This window comes from Gymnoscopelus braueri (genome assembly GCF_963280865.1).
Source record: "Gymnoscopelus braueri genome assembly, chromosome: 13".
Taxonomy (NCBI): Eukaryota; Metazoa; Chordata; class Actinopteri; order Myctophiformes; family Myctophidae; genus Gymnoscopelus; species Gymnoscopelus braueri.
In genome coordinates, this window is record NC_137615.1 from 47,772,173 (window position 1) to 47,783,092 (window position 10,920).

The 10,920-nt window shown below is 44.5% G+C and overlaps 1 protein-coding gene and 1 pseudogene across 2 annotated transcripts; both read right to left on the minus strand.

Annotated features, from left to right (window-relative positions):
• Positions 1–4,086: 4,086 nt before the first annotated feature.
• On the minus strand, positions 4,087–6,138 carry LOC308098638 (protein arginine N-methyltransferase 7-like; the record flags this gene model as incomplete). The annotated part of the gene is made up of 1 exon (XM_080447047.1): positions 4,087–6,138. The coding sequence occupies one exon, from the start codon at positions 6,136–6,138 to the stop codon at positions 4,087–4,089; it is 2,052 nt and encodes a 683-aa protein (XP_080303173.1).
• A 2,375-nt stretch (positions 6,139–8,513) lies between these two features.
• Positions 8,514–9,814, minus strand: LOC308098640 (E3 ubiquitin-protein ligase TRIM35-like; annotated as a pseudogene). The gene has a single exon. The product of its transcript is annotated as an E3 ubiquitin-protein ligase TRIM35-like (transcript).
• Between the last annotated feature and the right edge of the window lie 1,106 nt (positions 9,815–10,920).

Sequence of the window (10,920 nt, forward strand, 5' to 3'; positions counted from 1 at the left end):
CACAACCTTGTCAGCTATTTTTGGGTAACGTTCCCCCCAGATTAGGGATGCTGAGGTTGAAGTGGTTGAGGATGTTCAGAGTTATTTCTCGCATTTATCCTTTATTGTCTGCATTTTCCTTATTTTCCTGAGTCGTGCCTAACACCGCAGAGCGCATCAATGGAATTGGAAACCATCTGGATCCATTCTCCGGATGGAACCAAATGTCTCCGGAGATAAAGTGATCAGTAAGGGTTTCACTGTGCAGTCTCTATGTGGGCTGCATGGATCAGCATAGATACAGTACGTGGAATTAAAAGTCAACTCAGGATAAGCGCAGTGTGTTACCACGTGTGTGTGTGTGGCACTTGTGTGTTGAATGCTGTGCACCAGAACGTATGCGTGGGTGTGTGATTTGTTGCCTGTGTGTGTGTGTGTGTGTGTGTGTGTGTGTGTGTGTGTGTGTGTGTGTGTGTGTGTGTGTGTGTGTGTGTGTGTGTGTGTGTGTGTGTGTGTGTACTACTATACTTATGAGGACCAAGTATAGTAGAATGTGAGAAACAGACTGTGAGGACCAATTTCCTGGTCCTTGAAATTAGGAAAGGATTCAGGTTGGGGTTAGTGTTAATGTTAGGATTAGGTTTAGGGGTTGGGGTTAGCGTTTTTATCCCTATTTCATATTTAGTTGTACAGTGATGTCACACACACCAAAAAATAGCAGATCTACAAGCGCACAATGTGTCGCAGTGCAACATGTTGTGAGTTTGTAGATCTGCTATATTTCGGCTTTGGGTTTAAGGTTAAAAATGGCCACATTTTTTTAATACGGCATTCTGAAGATCGGCGTCTTAAAATGTTGATGTCCTCACAAGTATAGTAACAGGTGTAGTGTGTGTGTGTGTGTGTGTGTGTGTGTGTGTGTGTGTGTGTGTGTGTGTGTGTGTGTGTGTGTGTGTGTGTGTGTGTGTGTGTGTGTGTGTGTGTGTGTGTGTGTGTGTGTGTGCGCACGCTCGCGCAGTGTAATCTTAATCTTGATTGTGAGAGGGGATTGCAACACAGAGCCATCTGGCTAAATGGAGAGGGAGCGCACTGTAAAATCCTCAGTGCTGATTTAACTCTGAGAGAGCTACACGTGGATGAATTCACACTGAGCACTTTACTGTGTAAGAGGGGGAGCTTTAAAGCAAGCACTGGCTTTTTTACCAATTTGTTTGTATTATTGACGTGACCTGTAAAATCTATATTATTTTTAATACCAGCATTCAAGATTCAACATTTTAATTCAATCCTATTATACAAGTATAATAGAGAGTGTGGTATTTTTTTATACTTTTATTTTAAGCTATTTTCGTCGAAGATATTTAGTGTCGAGGCGAAAACAAGAGGGGGCCTAGTACAGAGCCCTTGAGAATCCATTCAACCAAGTATAGGGTTAAAAGGGGTAGTTCACAGAAGAAGAAAAAAGTTACTCACCCCATGAAGCCTTGAATTTATGGAGATTTGTTTTTGTTGCATTCCTGATCCAATAATCCAATATTTAATTAATGTAAGTAAACAGCTAGGAGGTCAAGGCTATGTAACTATATAAAGGTATGTATGAACTACAAAACAACTCACTGGGATAATCACTGGGAGGCCTACTACCCGTTTTAAGTGTAATTTAGCTGTGCTCTTGTTAAGGTTGGCGTCCTATTTACTTCAATTAATTAAACTAGTCCATACCCAGTCGACGCATCCGTGGGGGGATATGCGCACATGATCTGGCAACCCGGGAGCCATTCATCCCATAGCTCGCGGGGCCATCCCACAGCTGGGCAGCCGTAACCATGGCGACATTATTTTTTACATCAAAACGCGAATAAACAGCTGACAGTTGGGGAAATCGGAAAACGGGCTTCGCAGTTCCGTGCACATAGTAATGGTAATGGTCAATGGCTGTGTGCAATTTCAGCTCAATTGCTCCAGCCACTGAGGAGAACCGCGGGCAGAACTATTTTGGGCTCACCACCGTCGCTCACAAAGGTTTGTCAAATTATGGGAGGATATTTGAATACCCCCAGGCACGTAAGGATCCATTTGGTTCCATTTGTACACTCTCAGAGTTATATAGTCAGGGGATATTAGCAGAATATTTTCCAATCTTGGAATAAATTCCTTACCAAAAAAAATCTTCGCCAATGTGTTTGTAAAGGTGTCTAGTAACACATCTCACAAAGACTGAAATGCAGTCCCCCTAGGAGAATTTTTGACAGCTCCTTAAAGTTGGGGTAGGCTACCCACCATAACCTTGGTTCACATTTGACCCCCTGTCCGTCCGTCCGTCCGTCCGTCCGTCCGTGTGTCCTGTGTCCTGTGTCCAGCTAATCTCTGGCACCAATTCAGAACCTCTGCCCCAAATTTTTCACATGGGCCTGTCATAGCGCCACCAGGAGGCCGATTTGTGCAAAACACATTTACTCCTACAGATTTTATCCAAACATCACGCAAATCGGTACACAGTATCTCTATAGTCATGTGATCAAGACGGATCTGTCCGATATTTCATATTCCATCCAGATTGGCTAAGGTTGGCTTCCAAAGTTTGCAAGATTGGTCCGTTTTGAACAAAATGTCTCAAATCATGAACACAGCGTGCGATTTCAGTGAAAACTTGCACGCACATTCCCACTGGGCCGAGGAAGAAATGCCACCCTTTTCATATTGGCCTGTTATAGCGCCACCAGCAGGTCTAATTTACCAAAACACATTTTTGCAACAAAATGCCTCAAATCATGAATGCACGCACATTCCCACTAGCCCGAGGAAGAAATGGCACCCTTTTCACATTGGCCTATTATAGCGCCACCAGGTGGCCACAATAACCTACCTGACCTGGCGGAGACCTGTGCTCCGAGGAGCACTTTTTCTAGTTAATGTATGTTTTGTAATAATAATACAAATCTACAAAGTAATTAGTAACTCCCACTGGGGTTCAGACAGGTGGACCTCAAGGGGGTAGTCATATACTAATCACCATTATCTCTCATGATGTCATGTGATAAACATGTGTCATTCAGATTATTCATATTTCGTTCCGATTGGCTACGATTGCTTACCAAAGTTTGCGAGAGGGGCCAGTTTTTTACAAAGAATGCCATGAATACAGCGTCCAATCTACCCGAAATTTTATTCACACATTGAGTGGCCTCTAATCAACACAGAGCCACAGAGCCAGCATTTTCAATTACACCCATGATAATGCAAAAATACTTTTTTTATGTGCATGGGGAAGTGGGACTGTAGTGAACTTGTTAATAATACTTACTGGCACATACAGTATTTATGCTTATTAAAAGCAATATTTAATAAAGCTATGACTCTAATTTGTCTGCAAAATCAATTTTCTTTCTATATATTGGAAATAGGGAAACCCCCAAATGTCCTAATGTATTTGTTACAGTATGTTTAGGCCTATAACTCTTGAAACGTTGCACACATTCTTTTACCCTCCCCCTGGATTCCTTGTCCAAAACTCACTCAAATCGGTATGCATAGTTTCTCATTCAAAATCTTTCATATAAGTTGACCTTAAAGTGCTTGTGGGAGCATTTCCACAAGCATAATTGGATTCATCATTCTTCTTTGTAGCTGAATTTGCTCAGATCTAGACACAGTATGGTCTGAAAACACGCATGAACACTGCAACCAAAAGTTGTGTTTACAGGTACGTTATTTATTTCAGTGGAGTCAAAGGTTAATAGAACACATACTGTATATGTCATCAGATGTTACAAATCAACCCATGTATGTTATAAAAGGCCGTTTTTGAAAGGGCATTTTTGAAATGCCTTAAATATTCTTTGAAGCACTGTATTCCCATTTCCCAATCTGACTATAGTGACTAAGTCTATTTGAGTCCATACTTAAACTTTCTATGTTTCTTTCATAAATGAATGCCCCCTTCATCACACAAACGGGTCGCACAAAAGAAGCAATCCATTGGAACACAGGTTCCTTTTTTTCTTTCTTCCATTTCCTGAACAGAACGTTTGGGACATACACAGTTTCTGCTCGACAGTGAGAAACAATATCAAACTTGGGGGTCCTTGATATTCAAACGCTTGAGAATCACTGCTCTACAGTGAACTCCATTTTGATATCTCCTAAACTGGGTTCAAAGGTCAAGCTGTAAGACACCGCAGCCCCCCCGTCCTCTAAGCTCTCCCATGACCTGAAGAAGTAGACCCCTTGCTTCCTGTACTGGCTCCACTCACACACACCCTGTTCACCGACAGGTCCAGTTAGCCCCGTGCTGACAGCGATGTCACCAGTCAGCTGGTACTCCATCCACAGCGCAACGCCGTGACAGCGCCCGCTCCTTATGAACGGGAGCGACCCCTGGCTGCTGATTGGCTGTTGAGGGACACACCGAGTAAAGTCGAAGGTCATGGCGGCTCTGGTGCGGGTCAGCGCGCGGCAGGGGTACTCCCACAGGGGGTGGGGCTCTGACTCGCGGGACTCGCGGAAGTCCAGAGATCGCTGGACCATCTCGTCCATGGGTCCGACGTCGAAGCCCTCGCACGTCCCGCACGGCGCTCTGATCCTCCACAGATCCCGGAATTCCACCGCCACCATGTGGAGGGTGGCGGCACGGGGCAGGATGGTGGCGGCGGGCTGTAGAAGTCCTGCGAGGGCGGTCCGGCAGTACCAGAAGAACAAGGAGTGCCATGGCAAGAGGCTAGTGCTGAAGTAGGGTTCACCCAGCAGCACCGAGATCTGTTCTCCTCCTAAGTCATTGCTGGTCAGCTGGTCGGGTCTGATCGCCAGCAGCTGAACGCCTCCGGTCATGGAGTTAGCTTCTAGCACCTGTTTAATCACCTGTTTGGACATTCTAGAATTCTCCAAACTGAAAACCTTCTTGGCTCCGAGCATGTGAGCAAAGACAGGGAGGAGGCTCCCATCGCTGACTCCTAGACACACGCTGTCTGTCTTCAACACGCTGCGTAGTGCGCTGACATAGCTCTCTGTACGATGGCGGTCATTCAGCTCCCCGAACCGCGGCCGCGTCCAAACCAAGTGGGCCTGGCAGGTACAACGTGGTCGACATGGAGGCGCTTCAGCTTTTGTGTCCTGTTGGCTGCTTGACTGGAGGCTGTACCACAGGCTGTAGTCATCATGGCAGACAGTCAGAGCGACCTCTTCTCCCTCTGTCACGCTCCTCTCTATAGGCAGGAAGTAAACACTCTGCATCCAGTGGTCACGCCACGGAGCGCTCTGAGCGTCTGGGTAGGTCCAGCTGGGAGCCATGGAGCAGACAATGGTTCCGCTGGGGTCCATGTGGATGTCCCACCAGGATAGGACCACCTGGGCCCGCCCGCTGGACCGAACCGAGAACCGGGACGAGTAGGACTGAGGAGCGCTGCTCACCGGCTTGCTGAAGTCCACACTGAACATGGTGCAGAGAGGACCCAGGGGGGTGAAGCTGTCAGACGTCACCTGACTCAGCTGGATGTCACAGACAGAATGGGCTCCGGCGCAGCGGGCCATTGCGGAAGGGGGCACCAATCTTCTGCCCTCCACCTCTATGGGCTGCAGTTGAGCCCAGCTCCACAGCAGCTCTGACTCAACCAGCTGGGCGTAGACGGTAGCCCGGTGGGGCACGGCCTCACAGCCCTCTTGGACTAGATTCCGGTGAGCGTGTTCATAGGTGGGTAGGGCTCCTTCTCCTATCAGTTCGGTATCAAACAGTTCTGTGACCAGGACATTGGCTCTCATGTGCATGTCTCCGTCTGGCCCTACAGTGACTTTAGTGGAGTGTTTGTTGATAATCTTGATTTTGTCTGAGAAACCATTTTTCTCCACGATGCGCTGGGCTGCCTCGGCCATGGGCTTGAACACCTCCACAGCATAGCAGAAGTCAGCCCCCGCCGTGAGAGCCATCATGGACAGTAGCCCTGTTCCTGTTCCAATGTCTAGAACGATGACTCTCTCGCCACGAGCCTTGACTCTGGAGACAGCTGCACGGATTCCCTGGTAATACTTCACATTCCTATCACGATCATGCAACATATCTGCATAACAGGACCTGGCAATCTCTTGGTGATAGTCGTATTCCTCACTCTCCTCCACCCAATCCAAAGAACCCGAGATTGGGTTCGCTCGTCCATGGAAAACCTTCATCGGTAGCAACTTACCGACTTAAGTGTAATGTAAGGAATGTATGATGATGTTCTTAAAGCCTAAACTAAATTGGCTTCCCTGTGGTAATCTCAACTTCAACTTCATGTGGCCAGTATATGACATCAGATATCTATGATGTATAACGCCATATTTGGGCAAGGTTTCGTAGCTCACCTCCAAGTCTATACACTGTACACAGTCTTGGTGATACCACGTCATCGCTTGACACAGAGATTAAAAAAGTAAAACAATGAATCTAATACAATGATCAATCTACAAATGCACTGAATCTCTGTGTGTGTGCGTGGGTGCGTGCGTGCATGTGTCTGTCTTTACCCTGCATAACTCGAGAACCATATGCCTGATCAAACTAGGGCTGTAATCACAGAGAGGACTCAAGGGTGTGTTGTGCCGAGTGGGAAGTCCAGAACCAAAAATCCAAAAATATCTCTATCTGTGTGTGTGTGTCTGTCTGTCTGTCTCTCTGAGTCCCTTGTATGCCCATATACGGGGATCCCTGATGTCATTACATCTTACTGAAATCATAGACTGGCTTCCTATGATACTATGGTAAAAGGTAATGTAACTACGAACTCTGACAATGGGTACAACGGGTACAACTTAAATGTTTTGTTGCTAAAGCATATTAACACTGTACAATAACATAACTCGAGTGAATGAATACCTTAACACAAAGGGTTGTTTAATTGAAGTAAAAAAATAAATCAGAAATGTCTAATATTAACATAAAGATTCAATTTTTTGATTCCCCCCCCCCCTTTTTTCCTCAGCAGGGTAGTTACTATTCACCACCTAAAGTATGGTCTGTAACAGTCTTATCCAACTCAATCATTTGATTTTACAACCTAAGCGAACTGAACATTAAAAACAGTATTTCATGCTCTCTTATATCTCTTTCTGGTTGAAAATGTTATACAGAGAGATCACAACAACCCTAATGCCAAAGTAAAGAATTTCATATTTACTGTCGGAGAATATTACAGTATTGTAGTTTCAGATAAGATGATTGTGTTTGTTGAAATGCAACAGTTACAGGCCTGAACATGTCTCTATTCAAGTATGAGATGTACCAATATGTAGAATAACACTGGCTTTAGGCCAAGGTGTTCAAGAATAAACAATTCTGAACCAACATTTGTCAAAAAGTCTGAAACTTTGTTTTTCTCTTGTAACACAACTCTGTTCCCAACTCTGTTCTGGCAATAGATATAGGCTACATACATGGGCGGGCGACCGGGCCTTCTGTTACACAGCCCCATGTCTGTGGAATTCCCTCCCTGACCACCTGAGAGCACCACAGTCCACTGATGCTTTTAAAAAAGCATTTCCCAATTTTTTTGTGGACTTCTGTTTGTTTTTCGTACTGAGTTTTCATTTCTAATTTTGGCCCTTTAGTTTAGCCTAGTTGGGTCTCTTGTAATTGTTCTGTTGCCTATGCTGTTTGTATGCCTTGCTTTTAATCTGTAGCACTCTGAGATTCGTGAGAATGTAAAGTGTGTTATAAATAAAATGTATTATTATTATTGTTATTATACATTATGCTTCCATTCACAAATGTTTACGGAAACAGTTTTCTTTAAAACACTTTCTATTAAAAATGCAGAACATGACAGTGACTATACACTACTGTCAATGCTTGGATGTGGCTTCAAATGCAAAGCTAAGTACAGTAGATGACCTATTCTATATTAGACTGAAATCATGTACCTGTTAAACTACTACTACTACTACAACTACTGTTAAATAATTAAAATAAATACAGTATATCTCTGCTGTCCAGCCAGAAACTGCTAACTCCAAAACGCTCATTGTTCAGGAAAAGAAAAAACAAAATATACGTTTTTCAGGAAATGAAGAAAACCTTATATTTTTAAAACAAAGCAATACTGCCTCATCAAAGTTGGTATAGTGACTTTATATATCGTCATATATAATGACACACTTGCATGTGTCATTATACTATCACCACTTTACCCAAATCCAGCGCAAGTGGAGATAGTTGTTTCAGAGGAGCAGAAATCAAGCTGAAATGGAGTTGTTGTCCAAACAACAATAGCTCCACTTGCTGCTGAGGGAGAGGTTTCAAAAGGGTACACATTTCCAAAAGCTAACAATGGATCTCCAAGCTCACAATGCATCACAACAACGTGTGAATTAATGCCCTGATGCTTCATGACACTTATATAGGCCAACAATAATAAACAGGACTTTAAATATTACAATAACTTTTGCAAAGAGGAGTTTCAGTAGAACTAGCGCGAGTCGCGACAGAAATGCTATCAACGCCTTTCTTCTTGTCACATTGCTCTCTTCATTAAACACTTCATGGATTTTAGAAATAAAATTACTTGTTTTCATAACATTAGCGTCAGCTTTCCTTCAGTCCAGTCCAGCTGGACTCTAATCCTCTGGGGGTTCTGCTTCAATGAGAGAACAGTGACTGAACCTAGGCCTAGTGAGGTTTCTGCTTTGTATTTACCTTCAACAAACCGTATGCTCCAAATTTGACCCCCCTTGCATCCCTTCCTCTGGTAAGACTCTGCTAACACACCCAGTCTCCAGCATAAACTACCTCCAACCTCAACATCCCAGCTGTGAGTCCCAGAGTTAAAGCCCTCAGAACCCAGGACACGGGTCCAGTAGTCAAACCTCTCTGGGTTGTTAGGAAGCTGCTGTTCATCTCCACATCTCACACTGGTCAGATCGTCAGACAGGATGAGTTCTGAACGGGCAGTGTTGGGGTCCAGATTGACAGGAGTGTAGGAGACAATGTCCTTCATCTTGTCCCAGACTCTGAAGGTCAGGTTCTTCAGGTGTTTGGCCACGTCTATCAGTGCTCCTGAGACCGGCTGTGGGTCCTGCAGTGTGAACTGGACTCTTTTCATTGTGGTCTTGTAGTACTGCACGAATGAGATGTGTTCAGCTCTCAGCTCCTCCTCTATGGCTCTGATTGTGTGTGAAAGGGTTGATATATCTCTGTTCAGACCGTCAATCTTCTCCTTCATCATCTGACTCTTCTGCTGCTCTTCCTCTCTCAGTGCTTTGATCCTGGCCTCCTCTTCTTCTTGTAGAAACTGATGAGGCGTCTTAAACTGTTCCTTCATCTGCATCTCTGTGTGCCGGGCCTGGACCTTAATGTGTTCTTCTGTTTGATCATAGTTTGTTTTGACATTATCAAAGACCTCCAGTTTTTCCTGTAAGGCCTTCAGTGATTTCTGGACTTCCTCCTTGTGATCCAGTGCAGCTTCATCGATTGGTTTTTCTGAATGAAGACACACAAGACACACTGGCTGTTGACATTCCAGACAGAACAGTTTGAGTTTCTCAGCATGCAGACTGCAGAGAACCTCAGACCCTGTTGAAGCTCTCTGATGTCTCTGTTGTATGAAGGCCTCACACACGTTCTTCAGAGCGAGATTTGAGGGTGGTTCCATTTAATTTGTCTTCTTACAAACTGGACATTCCTTTATTTCCTTCTCTGTCCACCATTCCTGCAGACAGGCTTTACAGAAGCTGTGGCTACATGACAGGAGAACAGGATCTTTAAAGACGTCATGACACACAGGACAGGAATAATCATCTTCTGAGAGAGACGACTTGGATGCCATTTTGTCTCTGAGTGAAACTACAAACACTCAAAACAGGAAATCAGCCAGTCAGTAGTCCCCCTGAATGTTCCCTGAAGTTTTCTTTCACTTAAAATCCTGGTTCTTTTTAAAGTCCATTCAGCTGACAGAGTCAGCAGCAGGTTCCAGTGGTCCAGCTGTGGAAAGACCCTCACTGGAAGTTGTGTGTTTGATCTGAAGGCGAATCTTACTGTCTCTCTGTGTGTCTGTGTCGCGTGTCGACAGTGAGGAGTATGAGTCTCTGTTTCCTGCTTTCTGTCAAGGTATATAAAAAGAAGGTACAGACATTTAAGTCATTTTCGTCAGCAGGGAGCCAAACCGCAGCCCTGGAACACATTGGGGCCTATGACAGCCATGGTGGACCAGCTTAGAACAAATATTATTTCTGAACGACTGCAACCTTTGTGAAATACTCGGTCCAGGAAAATAAAAGAAAACATATCACACATTGTTTTCTGCTGTGTTGTTTTTCGATGGGTACACTGTATGAAACACACACACACACACACACACACACACACACACACACACACACACACACACACACACACACACACACACACACACACACACACACACACACACACACACACACACACACACACACACACACACACACAATGTCATCTGTCTATGTTCTCTCCCCATCACGGTGAAATAACACGGATTACAAGTCCGTAAATACACAATATTTTCGAGCTGCGTTCGCTTCCAGCGTTCGCGCGTCTTACTTGTCTATCTAAAGAGCATAAAGTAAGTTTCTGAACATGCCAAAGTATCGCGAGACAACCAAATCTCGATACTGCAGAGCCAGAAACCAGTGTTGCCATGACCGCTTATTATAAGCGACTTTGGGCTTATTTGTCTGTGAAGAAATATTGGTAGTTGTGGGTTGTGTTTTTTTGGTCATGTTTCTAATAGTCTAGGACCTGGCTAAGATATGTATGCACTTAATTTAGGAGAGAATATCTCAACTGTTCTTGGCTAATATGACCCCAGGGAACAACTTAGGAACTGTGACTAATTCTCTATCCGGGGCGAAATACCCGAAAATGACCACGCCCTTTTTAAAATGACCATAACCGGTGCACTACTTCCAACATGGCTCTATCTACTAAACCGTTGGAGCTACAGA